The 26,378-nt window shown below is 46.5% G+C and overlaps 1 protein-coding gene across 9 annotated transcripts in view; it reads right to left on the minus strand.

Moving 5' to 3' along the window:
• SLC8A1 (solute carrier family 8 member A1) overlaps window positions 1-26,378 on the minus strand; it is a 333,147-nt gene that overhangs the window by 260,897 nt on the left and 45,872 nt on the right. For all 9 annotated transcript variants that reach the window (XM_054022274.1, XM_054022271.1, XM_054022270.1 and 6 more), the window contains exon 2: window positions 24,326-26,156. In XM_054022274.1, coding sequence (XP_053878249.1) covers window positions 24,326-26,118 — 1,793 coding nt within the window. In that variant the 5' untranslated portion in view covers window positions 26,119-26,156. The remainder of the gene's footprint in view (window positions 1-24,325; window positions 26,157-26,378) is intronic.

The raw sequence follows: 26,378 nt of genomic DNA on the forward strand, positions 1-26,378 counted from the left end.
GAGCTATGAATCTAGGAATCTCCTGCGGCAGAGAAAGGCATTTGTGTAAACACTGTCATGGGGTTTTATCCCCATGGGGGTAGGATAAAGCTATTAAGTGCCTTTTCACCAGGAGGTGATCTGCTTCCATATGAAGCCTTCTAATGGGGGAAAGGTGGGGTTTTGCCACAGAGTTTTTACTGAAATTTTTTTTAAGATACAAGAAGAGAACAAACTCCCTGTTGTGCAGGAGGTCAGAGTAGATGATCACAGTTGCACCTTCTGGCCTTTACATCTCTGACTGTACCAAAACATGCCAAATATAACCATTGATCTATACAGGGGTTCACAAATCAAGAAGACATAACGGGAGCAAAAATGAAGAGACAATTGCTATAGCTGAAGAATCAGTTGGAGTCATTAAACAAACCATCAGGCTCATCCATGAAAACTAGTTTCCAGCCACGATGCCAAAAATAAAATGATAAAAACCCACCACCATTTAAATGCAAATGCATGCAGCTGTAACTCAGCCAATTATCTTTCCTAGTAAATAGGGAAGATTCACATACATTCTTTTATACACACACACACACACACACACACACACACACACACTGTCCTTGTGAGTCCAATATTCACAAATGTAGGTTGTGTTTTCTTTTGCAGAAATCAGAACACACACAACCCATAGGTTTAGCTGTGTGATTTCATTTAAAAGGAAGCTAGAGAAGAAAAAACCAAAAACAGTTTCCTGTTGGTTTGCATCTATTACAGCCCAATATATGTTAAAGTGTAACACTATTGTCTGCAGAGAATTGGGATATCTGCAGGACAACAGCTGCTGTTGAACAATGTTCCGGGCTACTACAATACGATAGAGGCATAGTGATTTGCACCACTGTTTTAAGAGATTTTCAGTTTTTAAGTTAATATCTCACGCATCATCCAGGTTATAGCAGTCCTTTGGTAGAAAAGGGAATTCTCTGTTCACCTAGCAATAATTGCACCAGATGTGTATGTCCACGTATTTGCATAGTAAACACAAAAATATCTTCAATTTTCATACCAATACATTATCTTTCCCTTGATGTGCAAAACCAATGCAAAGAAAGTCTATTGACAAGATAATGAGGTCGAGAAAGTGGTAGATACAAATTAAAAAAAAAAAAAAAAAAAAAAAAAAAAGATAATCCCCTAAACAGGAACATTTCAAAAGGCAGTTGGCTTCGGAAAGGTGAGAGGCTATCCAATATCTCATCAGTTATCTTCAGAGCCAGGACAAACTGTCTGACACTGAGAAATGAGATAACAAAAGCTTCTGTTTAACTTATTAAAGTTTCATTTGTAGTTGCAAATACGTGCACTAGTGGTGCACAGAGGTTTACTTACATCTGCACCGTGATCACCTATAGACAGCAATACTTCTGGTTAGTAAAAGAGGAGAGAGCGGAAGTGGTAGAGGTAAACTAAAATGAGGGGAACAAATAGTATGGTTTGTGTAGATCAAGATAGCTGAGCCCCAGTCAGAATCACGCAAGGGGTTCTGCAGTGCCCGGGCCTTACACTGCATAGTTCTGTGGCAGGCTACAATGGATGTGCCCTCCTGGTACTTACAGCTTGAAGGGAAGCCTGAACATTTCGTTAAATTCCCATTCTTCCCAGTAGGTGTCGAGAACCAGATTCTGCTTTCAGTTACTCCAGTGTAAATCTGAAGTAATTGCACTGAGGTCAGGGGCATTACTCCAGATTTGCATCAGTGTAAATGAACGCAGAATTTGGCGCAGACTGCATAGCCAGGAAGAATAGAACCTACAGTAAAAACGCTGATGGCTTTCCACTTATTCCCTGTATGCTCGGTAATGGGGATCAGTTATTCAGGAATATGGGCATTTCTGAATAGTGACTAAAGCGGTGGAACTTTTAGTCTTCTGATGTGAGAATCAGACAGACAAATAACTTTGCTATGCATCTCTGTGTGTTGCTGGGTGAATTACAGAAACAGTTCTACTAGCGAGTTTCACCACACACTGGTGCTAAATTCTGTGGGACACAACATCACAACAAAATGAAATAAATGGGAAAGCCTTAATAAACAGATTTTCATTACCATTACGGATATTAAAATGAATATTGGAATATGAATGAGAAAAACCTCTCATGTTTGCTCATTTATTTTGTGTCATTTCAGAAATGTACCACAGAATTTAGCAAGAATGATCATTAACATGGACATTATTAAATTATCTGAACAAATCCTCAGCTAGTGCAAATATGCATAGCAACATTTACTTCAGTGGAGGAACACAGATTTACAGAATGTGGATCTTCAAAAAGTGACAAAGTCCTGTGGCACCTTATAGACTAACAGTTCGTCTATAAGGTGCCACAGGACTGTCACTTTTTACCCCCCCCCCTACATTTTTTACCCTTCTGAAACTTGGACACCATGCAAGGCACTGCATTTAGCCATATGGAGTAGAAATCCATCAACCTCATGAAGAAACTTGCACAAGTCCAGATATCTTCCTTTCCAAATGCAAACGGATGGACATCATACCAAACGGACTGAAGGTGAAAAATCCATTGCTGTCTACATACTGCACAGACCACAGTGAGAGATTATGCCATACACTATCAAAGAAACTGAGGAACCACCTGATCAGCATCCTATACAGCAAACAGGAAAACATCAAAAATAAAAGCTCTCCAACCTAGAGACTTTCATAAATAACCAACCGTCCACTCAAACGGACTTTACTAAAATAAGACAGGAGAGCGACATTACACACTTCACCTCTCTACAAAAGAGAAAAAGGACCATAAGCGGTCTAAAATCCTACCTGCCACATGGGGCCACAATAGTGGCCCCCCTAACTCACCCAGCAATATCATCAATTTATTCTGTTAGTCTATAAGGTGCCACAGGACTCTGTCACTTTTTACAGATCCAGACTAACATGGCTACCCCTCTGGATCGTCAAAGCACTTTATACATATTAAAGTATCCTGACAGCTCTGCTGAGAGGCAGGCAGGTAACCCCAGCTCAAAAGGTGGGACATTAGGGCAGAGAAGTAAAGCAATTTGTCCAAGGTCACAGAGGAACCTGTTTCAGGCCTGGGATAAAGGTCCTGACCATACAAATTTTAACTGATTTTGTAACCAGTTAAAGGCAATCAGCCTTGCCAAGGCTTGCAATTTGGTTGCAAGTCTCGTGATATTGTATGTTTTTCTTAAAGCCCCAGCTCCTGGGGTCAGGGGGGAGGGATAGCTCAGTGGTTTGAACATTGGCCTGCTAAACCCAGGATTGTGAGTTCAATCCTTGAGGGGGCCATTTAGGGATCTGGGGCTAAAATCTGTCTGGGGATTGGTCCTGCTTTGAGTAGGGGGTTGCACTAGATGACCTTCTGAGGTCCCTTCCAACCCTGATACAGGTCAGTCGCATCTTACGCTGGGGTTACATTCCGCAGTCAGCATGTAAAGCAAAAATTGCATATAGTCAAAATTACATTGAGTGTAATGGCGGGCAGAATCACCTGCACTACAGGTACAGTATTAAAATCGTTATTTTTCTCTTTTTTGTTTTTGCCAACCACGTAAAGCTGAAATCACGCATGTTAAATGCGCGTAAGATGCGACAGACCTGTATTCTATGATTCTATATCAGAATCTCAGATTTCATTTAAAAGAAGGAGTTAGAGATTCTATTCTTTGTGGTTATGGAGAAAAGCTTAAAGACATGACTTCTACAAGCTAAAAAAAAGAAAGACACCCCAACCAGAGCAAATAGAAAGGTCCCCAAAAAGTATTATTTTTTTAGATCTCATGATTTGTAAGCCAGTCTTGTGATTTCTGGAGCCCAAATTGGAGCCCATAGTACTGGACATGGCCACCATAACCAGTTACAAGTGACACAGCTCAGTTTGTGTCCCACCAGCACTTGTGTGCGTGCATTCATGCTCACCACCCTATCTGCATATCATATCTGGCCACATATCTGCATATCAGTGCATCCTGGGCAGGACTGGCCACACTGGTTACAGACATAGAGGAGGACTCCTGTCTGGACTGAAAAGAATAAAAGTGGTCTGATCCAGTTATTGGAAGAGGAGCATGTGCCCACACAAGGTTAAAAGCCAGGGTTCCTACTGGAAATTTGGTGTGCAAACAAACAAACCACAGAAGCAACTGGGCAATGACACGATCAAGAGTTGTAGCACGGTGTGTGTCAAAAACCTTAGGAGCTGGTCCCATGCAAAACTCTGACCAGTGCAGATAGTCGGCGGCACCAGGTGGACATCTCACAGTGCCTGGTAGAACAAGGAAAGTTTTCTGTAGCAGTGGAATTCAGGGGACATGGTGGTGAGTGGAACCCCATCATCCTGAATCCTTGTATTTTGATTCAGCCTCTGTTTTTATTGAGTGAGATTTTCAAAAGCACCTAAGGGACATAGGCACCCAGTTTTCAATGGAAGCTAGGCACCTGATTGCTGAATCTCTCACCCATTTTTGTCAGACTAGAACGTTAACGAGGAGTTGAAACTAGTGTCAAAGCAGTAACAACCCGTAACATTGCTAGCCAGCTCTGAAAGGATGGCTACTCTAGCTTCAGGCTTGGTTAGGACTAGAGCTACTCAGAACATGGTAGATTTTTTTTTTTTTTAAAGGGAATTTTCTGCCAAAAAAATATTTGGCCAAAAATGCCAGATTTTTAATGAAACACTGACAACCTGGAAGTTTTTGATAAACGCTTTCTGATTTTTAATAGCAAGATCCGAAAATTTCAAATGAAACAAAATATTTCATTTAGGAACAAACTTAAGTTTTTGTCCAAAAAACTTTCAACTGCAAATTTCCCACCAACTCGAATTCTGACCTACCAGCCATTATAGGCGGAGAACCAACCAACCCTGCTAGGGTGTTTCACTTCGATGCATGAATATGGTAGCACTTCAAACAAAACTTCTTACAGCTGTGGCTAATATGCAATGGTTAAGGTGCTGTTAAACTGAAGGATGATAACTTGCTCAAATCTGCATTCAGCTGCCAGCAAGGGCCAACCCAGGAAAGCTCCACACAAGTGGACCGCTCGCTCGTGCGGCTTTAAAGCATCAGTGCACAACGAGGATCGTCAGGAGGCACCTGCTGAGTTTGACATAAAGGGACCAGTCTGGTGATTAGATCAGGGAATTTCTGTAATCACACACATAGCCCCTTTCTGGAAAGTCAGGAAACGCCAAACCATGCTTAGCTGCACTCAGTGTTCTCTGAACAGATTTTTCGTAATGGAATTTAAATCAAGCAACGAGTGGCGATAGGCACCATTAAAGCTTCCTTTCCATTGTAGCTGCAAAGTCTCTGCTATTCCAGGCCCGATCCTCTTGTAAAGGAGAATGTGTGGGATTCGGAAAGGTTTTCCCTTCTGAGACTAACACACTCGTCATCACCCACGATCTAATCAGGGTTTAGCCACAGGTTTCCCTTTGTTCCATTGTCATCATTTTGCCCCATCCTCCTTTCAGGCTTGTGGAGAACGTTTTCAACAAGTGTCCGTCTCACTCTCTGCTTTGGATACTGTAGCTTCACTCCGCCCTTCTGTGCTAATGACTATTATTCATTAGCTTGCTCCGTGTTAGGGAAGTAATTGCTACCGGATTAAGGCCAGTACGGATAGCCACTGGTGCAATAACAGTGTCACTTTACTTTACACTTAATATCCCAAACACAAGCCTACAGTTAAGCATGTTTAAAGTTGTTAGCAGGCGGCTTGATTTTCCACTCGTTATACATGCCCATGTTTTTAAAATAAAACACACATTGTCCAATGCCTGAACCAAGGAGAGTTTTACCTGAATCAAGACTGGAGGGCAAATGCTCTCTCCTCCCAATCAGATCCCACGGGATCTACAAGGGACATGGGAAACGGAAAGAAACCTCTCCCTTCCACTGGCTGTAGTAGCTGCCTGAGGCAAGGAATAGTTTGAAGCTGGTGCAATAATGTAGTTGCAAATGCACTGAAACAACGTAGCCTACCCCTACACTCAAGCCAGTCTCTATCCTCCAGCAGAGAGCAAGGCAAGCAGTGAATGAAGAACCTGCCATACCTTGCTCTCCCATGCTGGTTCAAGAACTGTGCACAGGCCAGGCATTCTGTTCTGCCATTTCCACCTCCTTCCTTGTAGGATTTTTCTGCCAGATAATTGGGGCACTATGCAAATCTCCTGGTTTGCAAACAGCTATTGTGTAAAACTGCTGATGACAATTTTTGCATTAACTGTTACACACTCCAGGTTTCAGAGTAGCAGCCGTGTTAGTCTGTATCTGCAAAAAGAACAGGAGTACTTGTGGCACCTTAGAGACTAACAAATTTATTAGAGCATAAGCTTTCATGGGCTACTGCCCACTTATGCATCCGAAGAAGTGGGCTGTAGCCCACGAAAGCTTATGCTCTAATAAATTTGTTAGTCTCTAAGGTGCCACAAGTATCCTGTTCTTTTTGCTGTTACACACTGATATTTCATTTAGAAAGTTGCATTCATCATCTTCTGATTAATACTTTTTTTAATATATAAAATCACTTGGCTTCCATGGTGTAAATAGAAACAGTAATGCTAAACAATGACAATGGCTGGTTTTAATAGATTTTTTTTAAGTGACCTTATTCATAAGATTTTCTTTAGACATACATCCGCCTGAAGTGTTAAAACAACATCATTTGTACCTTTTAATGGTCTGGAAAAACGTTAAACACTCTAAACTTAAAAAAACTGATTTAACTTCTTCAAACTCCTGAACGAGTGAACTTTACGGTAACTTACCAGAAAATTAAAATTTTGCCTCAAGAGTAAATAGTGAAATTTTGATTATAATCATCCTTCCCCCCCTCCCCATGAAAGATATTTTAAATCTTGTTTGAGCTGAAAAACTCAATGTAACCTTGCATGGCACTCCTAATGATACTTCCATCACACACACACACACACACACACACACACACACACAGCGCAATGTAATTTCCCCTTTTTCTGCTGCCCTGACACCAAAATGCCTAAATGGGGGGGGGGGGGAATCAAATCAGTTTTGATCTTCCTTCCTCATGCACCAATTGCAATCCAGTAAGCCATGCCAAGAAAAATTTATCTTCAACGTCAGAAGAACTTCCCTTCCGCTACTACATTTACCTTTGCTGTCAAAGCCAGATCAATCCTTTCAGCTGTAAGAACACCAATGCTGAAACTTGTCCAATAGCAGCCAGATGAATTTAAGACCAGGACGTCAAACTCATTCTGTGGCTAGAGCCAAGTGACATTTGCAGTTAGGCCTGGGAAGCCAGAGCCTGACTTCCTCCAGAAGCAGTGAGAGATAAAAAGGCATCTTTTTAAAAGTGGAAGTCAAATCCTAGTGAGGTAAATAGAAAGGAGCATAAACACTGCCAAATTAAGTGTAAAAATGTAATAAGAAAAGCCAAAAAAGAGTTTGAAGAACAGCTAGCCGAAAACTCAAAAGGTAACAAAATGTTTAAGTACATCAGAAGCAGGAAACCTGTTAAACAACTGGACGATCAAGATACAAAAGGAGCACTTAAAGACGATAAAGTCATTGCGGAGGAACTAAATGAATTCTTTGCTTCAGTCTTCACGGCTGAGGATGTTGGGGAGATTCCCAAACCTCAGCCATCCTTTGAAGGTGACAAATCTGAAGAATTGTCACAGATTGAAGTGTCATTAGAGGAGGTTTTGGAATTAATTGATAAACTTAACAGTAACAAGTCACCACACCAGATAGCATTCACCCAAGAGTTCTGAAAACTCAAATGTGAAATTGCGGAACTATTAACTACGGTTTGTAGTCTGTCCTTTAAATCAGCTTCTTTACCAATGACTGGAAGATAGCTAATGTAATGCCAATATTTAAAAAGGGCTCTAGAGGTGATTCCGGCAATTACAGACCGGTAAGTCTAAATGTCAGTACCGGGCAAATTAGTTGAAACAACAGTAAAGAACAAAATTGTCAGACACATAGAAGAACAAATTGCTGGGCAAAAGTCAACAGTTTCTGTAAAGGAAATCATGTCTTACTAATCTATTAGGGAACAAAGGGTAGGAATAAATGGTAAATTTTCAGAATGGAGAGAGGTAACTAGTGGTGTTTCCCAAGGGTCAGTCCTAGGACCAATACTATTCAACTTATTCATAAATGATCTGGAGAAAGGGGTAAAAAGTGAGGTGGCAAAGTTTGCAGACGATACTAAAGACCAAAGCAGACTGAAGAACTTCAAAAAGATCTCACAAAACTAAGTGATTGGGCAACAAAATGGCAATGAAATTTAATATGGATAAACAAAGTAATGCACATTGGAAAAAAAATAACTCCAACTATACATACAATATGATGGGGGGCTAATTTAGCTACAACAAATCAGGAAAGAGATCTTGGAGTCATCGTGGATAGTTCTCTGAAGACATCCGCACAGTGTGTAGCAGCAGTCAAAAAAAGCAAACAGGATGTTAGGAATCATTAAAAAAGGGGGAGAGAATAAGACCGAATATCTTATTGCCCTTACATAAATCCATGGTACACCCACATCTTGAATACTGTGTACAGATGTGGTCTCCTCATCTCAAAAAAGATATACTGGCCTTAGAAAAGGTTCAGAGAAGGGCAACTAAAATGATTAGGGGTTTGAAACAGGTCTCATATGAGCAGAGATTAAAGAGGCTAGGACTTTTCAGCTTGGAAAAGAGGAGACCAAGGGGGGATATGCTAGAGGTATATAAAATCATGAGTGGTGTGGAGAAAGTGAATAAGGAAAAGATATTTTCTTGTTCTCATAATATAAGAACTGGGGCCACCAAATGAAATTAATGGGCAGCAGGTTTAAAACAAATAAAAGGAAGTTCTTTTTCACACAGCGCACAGTCAACCTGTGGAACTCCTTGCCTGAGAAGGTTGTGAAGGCTATGACTATAACCAGGTTTAAAAGAGAACTGGATAAATTCATGGAGGTTAAGTCCATTAATGGCTATTAGCCAGGCTGGGTAAGGAATGGTGTCCCTAGCCTCTGTCTGTCAGAGGGTGGAGATGGATGGCAGGAGAGAGATCACTTGATCATTACCTGTTAGGTTCACTCCCTCTGGGGCACCTGGCGTTGGCCACTGTCGGTAGACAGGATACTGGGCTGGATCGACCTTTGGTCTGACCCAGTATGGTCATTCTTATGTTCCTGTTGAAGTCAGCATTTGGCAGGGGAGTTTACAAAAAGAGGCAAGGGCATACATCCTGCTCTAGGAAAGCTCACTGCCCAGTGGAGACCACCAAAATGAATCCAAGAGTCAGAATTAAGGGCTAAAATTGTCCCTCTCCTTATGCTCCTTTTCCCAACACTCATCTCTTTATTTTGTCTCCTCCATCTTTGCCTCCCCTTTTCCTCTCTTTCTCCTTTGACCTGCTTGCCACAGAGTCAGACTTTAAAGCCAGGAAGGACGGCCAGATCATCTAGTCTGACCTCCAGGCCACCAACCCCATGCAGCACCGCACACGAGAAATGAGACTGAAGTCACACAGCCTCAGGAGATGAGACTATCATACGCCACAGGCAGAGAACAGGAGGGACTGAGGTGTACTGAGGCCCCCACAATGGCAGGGAACTGATTAAATGAGATGCACCCCGATAATCCTGGAAAGCGGCCCTCATCCACACACTGTAGAGGGGCACATTCCCCTTCTCCCCCCGCCCCGGGTCACTGCCAATCTGACCTGGGGGGAAATTCCTTCCCAACCCCACACACTGCTCAGTTAGGTGCTGGGCTGGTTCTTGCTCACATGCTCAGGGTCTGAGAGCACGCACGCTCTGTGCCATCTCAGAGCCATGGCCCACTCCAGCCAGGGTCCTGTTGTGATGCTTTGGGGGTTCACACAGACCAGGAAGGGGAGAGTAAAATCCTCGGCGCCTCTCACTCATACTCTTCATCATGTTCATTGCTACACAGCACCAGCCTGCTAGTTATGCTGGGGATTTTACCCTTCAGCTGTAAGCACAGCACGGAGATGGTTGTGTAATAAAAAGATTAAGTTGATTAACACAGAGCAGATGTTTCAGTGAAACGAAGCAGAAGGAATTGGGACAGAAATGGTTACAAACAGTAAAAATGTGCTTCTAAGACTAACACCTAACGTAACAAAACTGGAGTCTTTTGTTCCAAGTCATTTTCTCACCACCGCTGGCCAGTCCTCAGCCAGATGCAGCCCAGAGCTCAAAGTGTTTGATTTCTTTGGCTCTTTGGGTGAAGGATGCCAAAGTGGCTTTTTCTCTCTTAGGTCCTCAGAGTTTTATCCTGGAGACTCGGCTCACCGTGTGCGCCCCTGGGCATGTTCAGAGTTGGAGCAGGAGATCAGCCATCAGTTCTAATAATTCCATATAGCAGGAGATCCAAGGTGAAGGCTGTATGCATCTTTCAGGGAAAGAAGTGCCCACATTTTACCCAGGGGTCTCTCAGCTGACCGCGGATCAGCAGGCAGGTCTGTGTGGGGCCAGCTGCTGCCTTCACCATTCTCAGAATCCCTCACCCTCTCCTGTGCCAGGCGATGTTGCCAGGGGCTCCCTCCTTTCGCAGGTTTCTGCCAGTGCCTGCACCTTCGTGTGCCCAGGGGCTGTGGGTGGAGTGTAGTGCTCTGGAGAGGAGAGGCGAGGCCTGTTTAGTCAGGAGACGCAAAGGCATCAGCAGCAGATCCCTTGGCAACATCACCGTGTTACAGCCCTGGGGCTGTTTCAGATCCTGTCAGTGGTTTGAGCATCGGCCTGCTAAACCCAGCGTTGAGAGTTCAATCTTTGAGGGGGCCAGTTAGGGAACTGGAGTAAAAATCTGTCTGGGGATTGGTCCTGCTTTGAGCAGGAGGTTGGACTAAATGACCTCCGGAGATCCCGTCCAACCCTGAGATTCTATGATCTATGAATATGCCTCTGCTGTGCAGTGTCCCCCCACATGCAGACAAAGGAGCCTTGCCAACCATGCCCGCCCTGCCAGGCCCCCACACAGCAGGGCAGGTTTTCCCTAAACAAGACGGTATCCAGTCTGGCTGAAGTCGTTCAGTGTTATGCACAGGGAGGCAGAAGCTGCCGACGCTAAATAGGGCACTAGGGGGACTGCCTTATCTGAAGCCTTTTCCCATTTATCCTTGTAATTAGATTTGCCACCTATATCAAAGTTTAATAAGTCCTGCTGCCTTTGATCTTCCAGAGTTCATTAGCACCTTCACAATCTCAGTCCAAGGTCTCTCCCAGCCTGCAGTTTCTCAGGGGGGGTGGAATATAACATTTTAATTGTACGTAATTAAATATTGCTGCCATATCTAGATGGAAAGTTCTTTGTCACGTCTCCAGCACCAACATTTTCTCCCCTTTTAATCAGCTGCCCTCATCTTGGCAGGCTGCATTTCCCTCTTGGAGGTGTGGAATTCCTGAAGGGAAGTTTGGATTGTGTCTAATTAGAGGAGGAAGAGAAGGGCTGACTCTTGCTCTGTCCAGCTGTTTGAGGGAAGGGAAGGTGCTGGATGGGAGCCCTGCTGAGAAGGTCACAGGTAACTTGGGAAGAGGTTTGATATCAAGGGGATGAGGCTGGGAGATCTCCCTGGTCCATCTTTCGGCAGCAATTCTTGCACTATCACTTCCCATAGTTGTGCTGCCCAGTAAGGGCTGTTCTCAGTGGTGGCAGATAACAGAACAAGGAGCAATGGTCTCAAGTTGCAGTGGGGGAGGTCTAGGTTGGATATTAGGAAACACTATTTCACTAGGAGGGTGGTGAAGCACTGGAATGGGTTACCTAGGGAGGTGGTGGAGGAATCTCCTTCCTTAGAGGTTTTTCAGGCCCGGCTTGACAAAGCCCTGGCTGGGATGATTTAGTTGGGGATTGGTCCTGCTTTGAGCAGGGGGTTGGACTAGATTACCTCCTGAGGTCCCTTCCAACCCTAATCTTCTATGAAAGCTGCTAGCACTCCAGCTAGTACAGGTGCCACTTGCAATAGGCCCAAGAACAATTACCCTTGTTTATATTACTTGAACATTATATAGGAGTGATATCATATCATCTTAGGACTTGTCTACATGGAAAATTTGCACCAATTTAATTTAACGCATGAATTTAGGCAGATTCAGTTAAATCAAATGCAAATCCCTATGTGGATAATTTTATTTCAGTTTAGCTTAAACTAGTTGCCAGTCAACATAGCTAAACCAAAATAAGCCATTCTTATAAGGATATAAATAGTCTTGCACCACTAACAAACTCATGCCTCAAATTAAACCAGTGCAGCTCTGCCATGTAGATGAAGATTTCCTCATTCCTTAGTTTTGCTAGGCTCCCTGCAGCACATTTTTCCTGTATTAAACTTTGGGAGAGTGGTGCAGTTTTAGGAAATAGCAGCACAATATTATGACAGCAAAACTAGGATTCAAAATGCAGAATCAGATTGTAAATGAAATGCCTGGCTGCGGCGAAGGTGCAAGGGGTGTCTTGGGGCTCTACAGCTGTAGCTATGTTCCATGCCCTCTATCTATGGTCTCTTCAAACCCACAGCTAAGAGAACGTCAGGGCTGCACTGCTGGGCACTCAGGACAGGAAATGGCAAAAGTTAGGACTCTACAGGCATCACAGGGACTTTCTGAATTATCGACAATACGAGAGCAGCCTGAACCAGAGAACTGGAAATGAGCCTGCAAAGGGAACTGCTGGTAGGTTTAATTTGCCTTGAAAGCTTTGCTGGAACCATTCACTTAGGGCACGGACAGGTGGGCTGGACAGCTTAGCCATTAGCTCCTTCAGGCTACAGCCTGCAAGTGAAGTTTCAGGGCCGATGAGCACTTTCGTGGATCAATTTATTGCCACTTTGAGTTGTCAGCCTGCTGATTTTGTTGTTGTTCCAGCAAGTAACACTGGTCAACAACAAGGAGGAAGCTCAGCAGGATGAAAGAGCCATCCATCTCGGTCTAATTCCAGGCCCAAGTTGCCGAAACACGGGTCCGTTTGTTCTTCACCCCTCCCTGGCAGAGAGGTTCTGTGGCCTTGGGGAAACCAACCCTGCTTGGCTCCTACCCTGCGTCCAACAAGCGACCCTGGCTGGCTGCTGAGGTGTGGACTGAGCCCTGAAGGAACAGTGCAGTAGAAGTGATGGGAAGGCAAGTGTTTTGTCTCTCTGAGACGGAGAATGAATGGCAGAGGAGTCGAAGGCTAATGTGCTTTGTTCTGCGAGTGCATGTACATTCAAAACGTAATGGGGTGCCAGGTGCAAATATCAGGGGAGGAGAGGAAGGTGAGAGTGGCCCAAGGGATGCATGTGAGGAGCAGAGGGATATTTAGTGTGCATTTCCTGACTATGAAGTTTGTCAGACTGGAGGTTTGTTTGACCTTCCAAGAAAGCGCTGGAAGCCCCAGCACCTTCAACCCTAAACTGGCCAAGTCTTGAAGGACTGACTGTAGGGAACAATGGAGAATTGGGAGTGGAACAGACAAGATGGCCAAATAAACCTCTTCCAGCTGCCATGTCAAGGATTCTGCATTCAGATTCCTTTCCCATGCAAGGAGCTGGGCTCTTTACAGTTGGGCCTTTGGGCTGCAAATCAGAAACCCTGGATTAAATCAACGAGACATGTGCCCCCAGTTCCATCTCTCTCCTTTCGTGCATGTTTTACATGAATGCTCCCAAGTCCCAGATGGATGGTCTGGCCTGGCCGAGGTGATGGACCCTCCAAGAGAGGGGACGCACAGGGACAGAGCTCCTGGCTTCAGAGATGTTCCGCAAGGACCAGGCCAAGCTTCCGAGTAGGGCAACGTTAATTTGAGATCTCCTATAAACCGGGGTGCGAGGTACCGAGGCCAATTCCTTCCTGTATTGAGATTTGAGACCCTTCACTTAACAGAACGAACACCGAACCTGCACAATATCCCAGTCTGGACAAAGGAGAAGACAAGTGACCCCTGTATCCCAGGTGGAGTGTGATCGATGCATGCTCCAGAGGCCCAGTTTGGTAGCCCGACAATTCTTTGGCTGCTCTGGGTATTCTGCTTTGAAAGCCCCTTTTTAATCAAGTTTTCCCAATCAAGAGCCATGTTTGACCACATGGAGATGCAAAATTGTTGAGCAGAAAGAGACTGCGAAGATCTCTTCTTGTGGGAAGTCTGAAGGCTGGACTCCTTTCCTTTCTGAGGATGGGGGTGGAGGGGAGGGGACCAGTCATCTGCTTGGCCACACTGGTGCAAGGAAAGTCACTTGCAACCTCCTGGTGAATCTGGGCTAGGGTTACCATATTTCAACAAGCAAAAAAGAGGACGGGAGGAGCCCCGCCCTAGCCCCGCCCCCCCAGAACCCCCAACCCTCCCCCCGTTCCTTGTCCCCTGACTGCCCCCTCCTGGGACCCCTGCCCCTAACTGCCCCCCGGGACTCCACTCCCTATCTAAGCCTCCTTGCCTCTTGTCCCCTGACTGCCCCAACCCTTATCCACACCCCCACCCCCAGACAGACCCCTGGGACTCCCACGCCCCATCCAACCACTCCCCACCCCCTGACAGCCCCCCCCAGAACTCCCAACCCATCTAAACCCCTCTGCTCCCTGTCCCCTGACTGCTCCGATCCCTCTCCCCACTCCTGCCCCCTGACAGCTCCCCCCCAGAACTCCCAGCTCCCCACCCCCCCGCTCCTTGTCCCATGACTGCCCCCTCCTGGGACCCCTGCTCCTAACTGCCCTCCAGAACCCCACCCCCTACCTAAGACTCCCTGTTCCTTGCCCCCTAACTGCCCCCTCCTAAGACCCCCCCCAACTGCCCCCCAGGACCCTACCCCCTACCTGTACCCTGACTGCCCAAAACTTTCTCCACTCCCCTCCAAAAGCCCCCCCCGTTTCTTGACTGCCCCCTCCAGAACCTCCCTGTCCCTTCTCCTGCCCCCCCTTACCCTGCTGCTCAGAACAGGGTGTTGGGCTCTGTGCCAGCCGGACACATGGCTGAGCTCCCCAGCACAACACAAAACCCGGTCCCTGGCCCTGCACAGGGCTGCCGGAGCGGGCTGCAGGAGGAGGAGCTGCCGGCCGGCTCAGAATGCAGGGGGGGGGGGTGGGAGGAGGAAGCTGCTCCGGAGTCCAGCCCGGGACTTTCCTGCAGCCCTCCCAGCCGCTCGCTCTGCTCTGCCAGGGGAGGGGGAAATCCCGGACATTGTGAGTGCTTTACAAATTCCCCCCGGACGCTATTTTTAGCACACAAAAGGAGGACATGTCCGGGTAAATCCGGACGAATGGTAACCCTAATCTGGGCTCATGGTCTATGGAAGAAGCAGAGCTGCTGGGAGCACATAGAAAAGGCCTGGCCACGGGAAGCACACCTGTCACCTCTCCCTGCCTGCTCCTCTTGCAAAGGGCAAGGTGACCTTCTTGTATTCTTTTGAGGCAAACCGATCTCCTGGCTGAGACTCGCCTCTCTGAGGAGGATCTGGTGCTGACTCTGCTACTTGGCTCTTTTGTTTCGTCTCCCCTCCCTGTGCATGGCTCTAACAGCAGCAGATGTTTCGCTGCTTATCTGAACAGCTCTCTTGTGCAGACACTCTGATCAGCGGTCGGCTTTTTATACAGTCATAGATTCTAGGACTGGACGGGACCTTGAGAGGTCATCGAGTCCAGTCCCCTGCCCTCATGGCAGGACCAAATACTGTCTAGACCATCCCTGATCCACCTTGTATACGACAGTAGCTCTAGTGACACAATCAATGCAGGCTGAAGCTGTGACCTTCTGTCCATCAGGAGCAGGCTAGTGGCTCGGCACCAGGGAGCCCATTAGGTGACCTAGGCAGTCGCTACAATTTGAGGGGCGGCGACCGCGGTAGTATTTCGGCAGCAGGACCTTCCGGCACCTAGGGCAGTAGAAAAGCTGGCAGCAGAAAAGCTGGCAGCCCTCCTGCTCGGCACTCAAGTACCTCTGTGGATAAGGCCCATGTTCTGTGGCTGAAAGAGGGCTTCCGTCTTCAGAGGTCATATGTAGCAGTGAGGCCATGCTGGGCTGCCCAGAACCTAGCTGCGGGTGCCGAAGGGGAGCACAGGGCCTGTGCCAGACGCTCCCCCTGTGCAGGAAGTGTGTGGAGAAGGGCAGAGACTAGGGAGAGCCACAGCTCTACCCAGCGTGCTCCTGCCAGCACTGCAGACTGTCTGGCTGCAGAGTGGAAAGAAGCTACACCCCAAAAAGGCCGAGTCTCTCCCCTGCATGCCTTGGGGGGGGCTGCCCTGGCAGGTTCCAGGGCTCTGCACCATGAGAGGAAGCCCTGCGGGTGAGTTACACAGAACCCCTGAGGGTGTTGCAGGATCGCTTTAATATGTAAAGCGGAATGGGTCCCGTGTTTCGTAAATTACTACAATACATTTAATGGGTCGCTTTTCATAAGGGAGCACAGTGGATGTGTACACAGACCCCGATGAAGCTAATAACTAGTTCTCACACGGCTTTTAGAGAGTTATTACATATCTGAGCTCCAAGTTCCCTTAATCAACCACTGAGATGCAGCTGGCAGTGGTAAATTGCCAACAACAGCTCATTACAAATAAGGAAACAGTTTGTCAAGGACAAAAACTGTGTCAATTCTTAATAGGGAAGCAACTAGAACTAACCATTTCTCTTCCCTCCTCCCCACCCCACTCCTATTATCCTGTGATACAACCTGCTTTGGCTGATAACCTTCCTATCTGCAATCCAATCGGGAGACACTCTAGTCAGGTCTCACTCTCACATGCACACATATAATGGTTCATTTCGGCAAACAGCACAAATTAAGCCTGTGCCCTTAAAAGTAGGGAAAGGAATGCAGTGCTGGATGCAGATGTGGAGCCCATCTATCCATCAGTCACACCGGTGCTCTGACTGGGCTTACACAGGGGAGTAAGGGCGGCAGGATCAAACCCTAGGTCTCTTCATCCTGATTTACCTGTTAGTAGTCTAGGTGCCCACAGTAAGTGGCATGCAGGTCAGGAATGGGAGAACGGCACTTGTGCAAGCATGTTGAGACATGTTCTCAAATCAGGTAACTGCAGGTGTCGATCAGGTAATGTCACAAGTAACTGGCCAGCTGTGTCTAGCTGAACATAGTCAGTGATCAGACATGCAAAGTAGCTGTGCAGTTATGCACACACGGTTTTAGAAACCAGGCCCACAATGGTTCTCTGCAGGTTGCAACAGTGTCCATTGTATTCCATGGCTGCAGTGCCAGCCGATGAGCCGGAGTATTTCCAGCCTCTGCATCTCTTGCCTAGTGTTTTGGGCCATTTGAACCACATAATTGCTTATCCATGGCCTACATCTTTCTCTGCCCCAGCCTACATGTGGCTAGCACAGAGATGCCTTCTGCTACATATAGCAAATAAGGAGGCACCCCCTACAGAGCTTCTCAACCTCAACCCTTGTTTCAGGCCCCTTTCGTGCCTCAGAAGAATTTAACCCTTTATGAAAGAGCAGCAAATTCCATCTGCTGCCTGTTGCAGAGAGTCTCTAGAAAGACTTGTTCCCGCCAACTCCAGAGCCCTCTAGAAGTTATCAGTTCCAGGTAGAACAAAATACAGCTCCAGCCGAGAGAACTGGTTCCTTCTGCTTATAACAATGCATTGGAGGGAAACCCAGGAGCCTGCATCCAGAAAGCCACAAACGGTTCTCTGGACACTTGATCATTTTAGCCTCTGGTGGCACTTTGTCCTTTCATTGTAAAACAGGTGGGTTTTTCACTCAATCTTGAAAGATTCTGGTTTTATATACACAGAAAACTGAAATTGCAAAGCAAATCCCTTTGCAGAAATGCCTGGAGTTTATTTTACTTAGATACCAATCCCAACTGCCACTGAGAAGCACCTAAAACACAGTGGTGTGTATCACTCAACAGGATTCAATGTCCATCAACTCAAATCTTACCCTTTAAGCATTTTGGTTGGGGGGGAGGGGGTGTCAGAGGCACAATGCTAGCCTGGGTGGACTCATCCTGTACTTTATCTCTTTAGAAATACTTCCCCACAAAAACCCACTTTTAGAAAATATAGAAGCACACAATGCCACCTGGTCCGACACTGCCCACACTTGTTCTTCAGGATACACTGCAAAGCTTGTATACGTTTTACTGAGGCTTTTGGCAAGACATACCTGGGGTCTGATGTCTGCGAAGAAGTGGCGCACTCTCAAATGCTGGGTTTAGCTGGTTGTGTGTGTCATGGCATCTGACTGCTAGATATTTATCTGCTGTGATGTGCATTAAGATATGCACAAAACATGGCTGAATTGATCTCATTGGGTCCAAAATGTCACTCTTAGAGCCTGCGAGAAGTATGTTTTTATAGGACTTCTAAATCTAAATACACAATATTATCCAACATTATAGGACTAGATCTGGCAATTCCTAAGGCCCAGGATGCATTAAGAAACCGGATAGGAAATGAGAGTCTGCCCGGTTATGCAGACATCTATGTACAGCATCTTTCAGTCTGATGAAACAATCGTCTGTCCAACTAATATCTTAGTGATCACAAAAATTAATTCCGTATCTCTTTCCGATTCCAAGGCTTGGGGTCAGGGTTTCAAAAATAAGATTTTTAAACAGAGCTCTTTCAATTATGGAGAAAGTACCACCACAGAACATCTCCATTTCTGTGTAACTTTGCAGCCAAATTTAGTGGAGATGTCAATCCCCATGCTTCAGGGCATAAGATGATCTCATTGTCTGTGGTAGGTGAAGATATTTCCACACAAAGTAGACTAAATGTACAGCTACGTTTGGTATCTTCTGAATCACCAGACATTGGATGCCAACAAAGCCAACATTAACTAGATGGACCATGGTCTGTTGTGTTATGGCAACTCATATGGACAGACAGGTGGACAGGATCAGACCCTGACTGCACATTTTAGTATTGGAGAGAAGGTGAGCGAGAGGGGAAGAGAGCTTTCAAGCTTACACTAAACTGACCCAAAACCGAGCTCTGTGTGGCTTGAACACTTGTCTCTCACTGACAGACACTAGTTCAATAAAAGATATTTCCTCCCCAACCTTCTCTCTCTAATATCCTGGGACCAACAGGGCTATAGCAACACTGCATACAACTTACTACTAGTTGATGTTCTTAGAACAGTTAATAAGGCAGCGTTAATCTTTTGTTGTGATGCAAGATAAGGCTGGAGTCAGCTTCCTGGGGACAACAGCTACTGAACCCTTTCCTTTCTCAGAGTGCGTTCGGTTACCCTTTCGTCCAAAGGGCGGCTTTGGTGCTTCACAGCAACACTTGGGCTTGTCCGTATTGAGACGCAGAGCAGCAAGCTGGGGAGTAAATTTACACTGTACTCACCTGCCATTCACTAAGTCACTGTGTGACCCCTGCTAGTGTGCACTAAATACACTATGGAACTGTCAGTGCACACTAGCAGGGTCCACACAGCCGGTCAGCGTGCAACAGGCTAGCGCTCTGTAGATTTAACCCCAGCTTACCGTGCACTGAGCCTCTGTGTTGACAAGTCCATGTGAAATGGCCTCCATTATCTTGTGCATTTTACAAATATACATTTCCCACGTAGATCAGGATGATTTAGCATGGAAATAGTTACCAATTCCTACATACCCTACAATAGGTGCTGGAAGTAGGGGAGCAGTTTCCATCATATACAGGGTTTACAGTTTGGTTCAATGGCTCTCAACACCCCCCACTATACAAGTTGCTCCAGCACCATTGTACCCTACCCCTTCTAGGGTGACCAGACGTCCCGATAAAATCAGGGTGTGTCGCATGTCCCGACTGATCATTGATCGGGACGCAAATTGTCCCGATATCCCACCGGCAGTGCTTTTTTTTTTTTTTTGAGGCGCTCCGTCAGCAGGGACTGACTTGGCTTTTTTTCCTAATTTTTTGCTCCGCTGGTGGCCCACCTTCCCCTCCCCCCCCCATGTGTCCCGATATTTGCTTTCCCTGATCTGGTCACCCTAACCCCTTCCAACATATGTTTAGATGCTACTTTCTTCTGTTTGCTAACTTGCTCCCGTTAGAGCCAGTGTCTCTCTGTGGCTTATCCACAAGAAGGACACTGGCAACGTGGAGTAAAACAAACAGCATTACTTTAGGTGTTCCCTATGCAGCGCTGCCATTGCGGTGCTCAGCATTGTTCTCACGTGAGGAGTCAGTTCAGCACCAGGAGCCTTGTTTTGCCACCACTACAGTGAAATCCATATTAATGCCCATGAGAGGAACAGTTTTTACTTGGTACCATGCTGATTTTGCACACACCACCAGGGAAGGGACACCAACACATGGAGAAGCCTCTCTAGATACAGTGAGCAAACCGAAATTTACATGGGCCGGGGGGGGAGAAGAGAGAAGAGAAAAGAAGAGGGTGTTGCGCATCAGACACCAGGGCCTCATTTCCAGATGAGCCGAGCACCCAGACACTCCTTGGCTACAGCCAACAGGCTGATGTTAGCCATTTCGATGCAGTTCTTACATCTTGTTTCTCTCCATCTAGCTATCTGTCAGATTTCTCCATCTTATCTGGCTCTGCGTCTCACTCCTCTGTCTTATACTGATCAATAGCATCTAGTGTGGCAGCCTGGACCCTCAGCAAGGCCAAGGAAGCAGTGTCAGGCGAGATCTCATCGCCACCAGGGGGACATCTCCTAATCTAATCAGGTCAGAGTTGCTGTATGGGTATATTACTCTCTATCGCTGTAATTACACCTACACACTCACCCCGAGAACCTACCAAACGGACTGACTCCATCAACAGGCTTCACACCCATCACCAGCACATTCTGTTGAAATTGCCATTTATTTTGATCAGGACACCTTTTTCAAACGGGGGGAGTCTGAATTTTAGGCCCCCTGGGAAAGATCCACAAAAGGAGTTGAGTGCCTAACGAGGCATTTGGGTACCCAACATTTAGGTGGCCATCCTAAAACCACAGTTCAGCTGCTACCTAACCCTATAGGTGCCTAAGTTTCTGCTACTGGGCACACACAAAGCCACATAAGCCCTGATGCTGCCTGGTGCCCTCACTCATCCCCTAGCCCCAGTGGGGCTCTCAAACTAGGCATATTCCTTCCTACCTTGCCTGTGGGGCCTGGGGTAGGGATTTGAAACAGGTCTCACCTCCCAGCTGAGTGCCCTCACCACCCACAGGCCATTCTAGTGTGAGGCTTGGTCATTCTCTCAATGGTGCAGATCCCTTTGTACAAGTCAGTATTTCTGGGGGCAGGGACTTGAAGGTAACTTCTCACAGGCCAGGGGGGGTGCCCTGACCACTAGGCTATGGAGTCTCTCTCTTGCACCAGCACGAACAGTGAATTATGTAGACAAATCAGAGCAGCTTCAGCAGGCAAGATTGAGTGTGGCTCCCCCAACAGCCTGGTGACAGGGTGCTCGCCAGGGATGCAGCAGACCTGAGTTCGAGTCCCTACTCAGAGTCAGGCAGAGGGGGCAATTGAAGGAGGTCTCTGAAGTCACAGAGGAGTGCCCTACCCACTAGGCTATTGGCTACAAGGAGGGGGCTTTCTCTCTCTGGTTTTTGGGAGACAGGGATGAGCTAACTCCAGGAGAGGACTCACCGCACAGTGTTGTGCACTGCCTAGTTTCAGCAGCTCCCTGCTCAGCTTGGAGGGGGTCTGTCAATCCCATTCTTAGGGGCCTAACTCTCCCCCCTGCCCAGGGAGCTTGGGCCCCCAACTCGGGGCTGCGAGTTCCACGGTGCGGCAGGGTGCCGAAGGCGTTGCAGGGCTGAGCATTGCAACACATGCAGCCCCTTGTAGTTCTAGCCCCTGAGCCCATCCTTAGACATCTGATTGTCAGAGGTCAGAGGGATCATCACTGCGTGAGCATCCAGAACTCCAGCCGCAGTGGCTGCGAGCGGACGATAAGTGGTGAATAGCGTCAGGGGACAGTTACGGCGCATTTCATCAATGCAGCTGGTGGGTACAAAATATCATGCTTCCCAGGACAGCACCCCAAGGATTGCCTTCTCCAAATCCCACAGCAGAAGCCAGGCACTAATGCAGCTAACAAGATGGATAAAGATACATGACCACACCCTTCACAACAAGGGCAGCACAAAGCCCCTACCAGAGCCCTGGCTCAGAGCAAATCTAATAAACCAGACAAGGATCTGGCCACAAACTTGATGGCTGGGACCACATGATCTCACACACTTGACAATTATTGTGTATGACTGTGTCAAGAGGAAATAAACTCTACATCCACCCCCAGCCTAGGATGTGGCAGCAATAGCCTGGTTTTGCTGGCACTAATGTTTGCTATTAATGTGGCCTGGTTTAAACGGTTCCCAAAATTCCTTCATTCTACTAACCTAGTTCATCCTGTCCCCACAGACATCTCCCTGGCTCTCCTGGAGAAAAATCCCAGGCCTAGTCACTCAATCAAGCATTCCCCCTGGTTATTACAGCTGCACTCTGACAATCAGTATTATTTTTGTTCTCCGAGGTGACCAATCACAGAACAGGCTTGAACACACAAAGAACAGAGTTCAAACAATCCCCTGGCCAAAATAGGTTTGTGTGAAATTTTCAAATGAAAGAAAATGCTAAAAATCCTGATTTTTGTCCCTTAGGCTGCGAGTCTGGCACCTGGCATAAAACTTAATACCCTTCAAAAAAATCTTTATAAATCATTTGGCTTCTGTACCTTCAGAGCAGCTATAAATAACGCAAGAAACAAAAGGCACACTCCATCAATTTATAGATTCATAGATTCATAGATTATAGGACTGGAAGGGACCTCGAGAGGTCATCGAGTCCAGTCCCCTGCCCGCATGGCAGGACCAAATACTGTCTAGACCATCCCTGATAGACATTTATCTAACCTACTCTTAAATATCTCCAGAGACGGAGATTCCACAACCTCCCTAGGCAATTTGTTCCAGTGTTTAACCACCCTGACAGTTAGGAACTTTTTCCTAATGTCCAACCTAGACCTCCCTTGCTGCAGTTTAAACCCATTGTTTCTGGTTCTATCCTTAGAGGCTAAGGTGAACAAGTTCTCTCCCTCCTCCTTATGACACCCTATTAGATACCTGAAAACTGCTATCATGTCCCCTCTCAGTCTTCTCTTTTCCAAACTAAACAAACCCAGTTCTTTCAGCCTTCCTTCATAGGTCATGTTCTCAAGACCTTTAATCATTCTTGTTGCTCTTCTTTGGACCCTTTCCAATTTCTCCACATCTTTTTTAAAATTTGTACTGGGGGTGCCTGGTGTCCTACCAAAATGAGTAGTATGGATTGAATGGGACGTTCTAGCCAACCTCCCAGATTCCCCTAGGTAGGCACTGCCCTTTGTCGGGAACCACTCCAAAGTCTACAGTGATTTTTTGCGGCTGAGACTATTGTTCGTAGTGGACTGGCTTAAGTCTATGGCGTTTGCTTTGGAAAGAGCCTAAGGTTGAAGTTGATCAGGTTTTGTGCCCTTTCTGTGTCCCTGGGAGGAGCAAGGCACAATACAGGGGAGAGGTTCCCGCTCTCTTTGAGGCATATTTCAGGATAAAATTTCCCCACTGTAGCACTGAGGATTTATATTCTCCACACAACACAATAAATATGCCAAGGCAGGTGTGATTTTGCTTTAGTACAGCTCACCAGGCAATGCTTAGCTGCACCATTTTCCCCTAACCACTTCTGCATTTGCAATCCATCAAACCTGGCTGCTGGCTTATCGTTCACGTCACCACTTCCCCACATGGAAAAGTTTACTTAAGGCCCAGGACAGACATCTTTCATGATGTCACTGATGCCAACGGCAACCTAGGTCTGCTGTGTTTTGAACAAGGAGCCACTAAAGACATTTTCCAAAGAGAATGGCAGGAGCAACCCTGTGAACTGGTGCAAAGCATTAGTGAAAAGGCTGTGCTTGGCTCGAGACATTCACACTCAGTTGGGCAGATACCACACTATGCATGCTTCAGACTCTTGTAACATCGGCCCACTGCCACAATGGGGTAATGACAACAGCCGCCCGCTGCCCCCCTCCATGTGGGTCTTCTCTGCTTGGCTACCTATTGTTTACATCCTGCTTTGTTAACCACTCCCACACACAGCTCCACTCTAGCACGCAGGCGTACAAAGTCTCCTGCATGGAGGCTCCACCACCTGGCATGCTCGTGCTGGGTTTTTGCTGTACTTCTGCTCTATCTGGGGTTCGTTGGGGGTGGGAGCAGTGCACGAGGCCGTTCAGGATCTCTGGCAATAGGAGCAGTAGCACAATGGCATGTGTTTGGAATGGAGTACTCTGTCTGGCATGATAAACCCCATTTGTTCATTTTGCACTGGTAAGATGTTAAAAAGGAGGTACTTACACAATCTCGTCGTTCTGGAATTCAAGCTCTCCACAAGTATCCTCAAAGTCCTCTCCTCCCCCTCTGGCTGAGCCTTCGATGGTTTTGTAGGGCACAACAACATTTCCTCGAGCGCCGGATGTTCTCAGCACTTTCACTTCCATGGTTCCAATGCTCTCGCTCACATGAGTGACCGGCTCCTCGAAGGTAAAGATGCCCGCATGATCATCATCAAAGATGGTAACGGTGGCAGTGGAGGGCGATCCCAGGCAGGCAAGTGTTGCGATGTGGTTAGCCTTCAGAATTCCTTCATCCAATGCTTCAGTGCTCACTTGCACATTGCTAAGATGAACGAGGAAGTTCTCATCCTCCTCAAAGATATCGTCATCTATTATGCCAACCCGGATTTCCTTCTGTGTCTCGCCAGGCTTGAAGACCACAGTCCCTTCGGTAAACTCATAATCAGACCCTGCATTGGCTGTGCCGTCTTCTGTTCTGAAGTCAACGTGAACGACATGGGTCAAGTCACCGCCTCGGCGAACAATGGTCAAAGCTACTGTGCCGCAGTTCTCGAGACACTGGTAGGTGTTCTGCTCAAAGTAGATCTTACTGACAGGATCATTTTCCACCACTTCACAGTTGACCTCATGCATGCTGACAGCTTTCCGTGCCTGATCCGCAGCATGTCTCTTCAAAATGTTGCCAGCACCCGTCATTAGCCGAGTAGCCTGAATGCGATAAAAGGCTCGGCTCTTTTGCTGTTGGCTCAGAACCTGGTAGTTAGCTAGTTCTATCAGCTGTTCCATTTCTTTGTCGGGGTGCTTCTGCTTCAGCTCCTTCAGGATTCTAGCCATGTCCCTCCTTGCTTCCTCATCATCTTGATCCTTCTCATCTGCCTCCAGAACCAGGGTGCCATCTAAGAAGTTCTCCACATGGGAGTTAACCACTTTGCCGTCCATTTCAATGTCAGCTTTGGATGATGGCCTGTCACCCTCATGTTCAATGATCATGCCTCGCTGTTTGCCAGCCCTGTACTTCTTGTAGACATATTTGTAAAATAAAAGCCTTCGGTCGGCTACCCACGCAAACACCACACAAATGGGAAAGAAGAAGAAAGTGAGCAAGCTTTCCCAGACCTCCACAACACCGGGTGATATAACAGATAAAATAAGGTAAAGCCAAGTGTAGGCAAAGATGCTCCAAGCTGCCGTCACAAAAAACACTCGTAGATGCTTAATCTTCCTTATTTCTCCATCCGGAACCACGTAGACGCATATGGCTATAATGATGAACATGTTGAAGGCGGCACTGCCTACAATGGTGCTCGGTCCGAGATCCCCCGCAGTGAAACCATGACCACATACTTCAATAACAGAAAGTAGAATCTCAGGGGCTGAAGAACCCAAAGCCATCAATGTTAGGTTGGACACAGTCTCGTTCCAAATCCTCACTGTGGTTTTGCTGGTCTCACCATTGGGCTTCTTGATAGTTATCTCTCTCTCTTGGGATGTAATGACTTCTATTGAGGACATGAAGCGGTCAGCTATGATGGATACACCTAGGAACATGTATACCATGGCCACAAAATAGACAGTAGCTCTAGCAACTTTATCACCAAATGAAGGGTCTTGCGGCTCCCAGATAGGTAAAATCACACCTGGTTTGCAAATATATGTACCAGTACATGTAGCGTTCTTTGACGTGTCTGTTGGACTTTCTGCATATGCTTTGTCCGCATGGAATAGCAAGAGTGCCACAATACTTAAAAGGTGAAAACCTTCAGGAAAGGCGGGTGAATGACTTAACCTCAACATGATAGCTTTGTCTGACCAGCTTCCAAATGTCTTCCTACCTGCAGATACAAAAGTAAGAAGCGTTACTCAAGTCAAATAAAGATAAAGTATTTGATTGATGTCTTATTTATGTACTGCATTTGAAAAAAAAAAATCTAGTGAATTACATTTATCAAAAACAATTATATAACATGTCTGAACTGTAAATGTCACAATTAAATCCCACTGCTTGCAGATTCACCATGCATAAGTGATTTACGCAAAGGGGAATTGCTATAATA

Source organism: Malaclemys terrapin, chromosome 3 (genome assembly GCF_027887155.1).
Source record: "Malaclemys terrapin pileata isolate rMalTer1 chromosome 3, rMalTer1.hap1, whole genome shotgun sequence".
In the NCBI taxonomy this organism is placed as follows: Eukaryota; Metazoa; Chordata; order Testudines; family Emydidae; genus Malaclemys; species Malaclemys terrapin.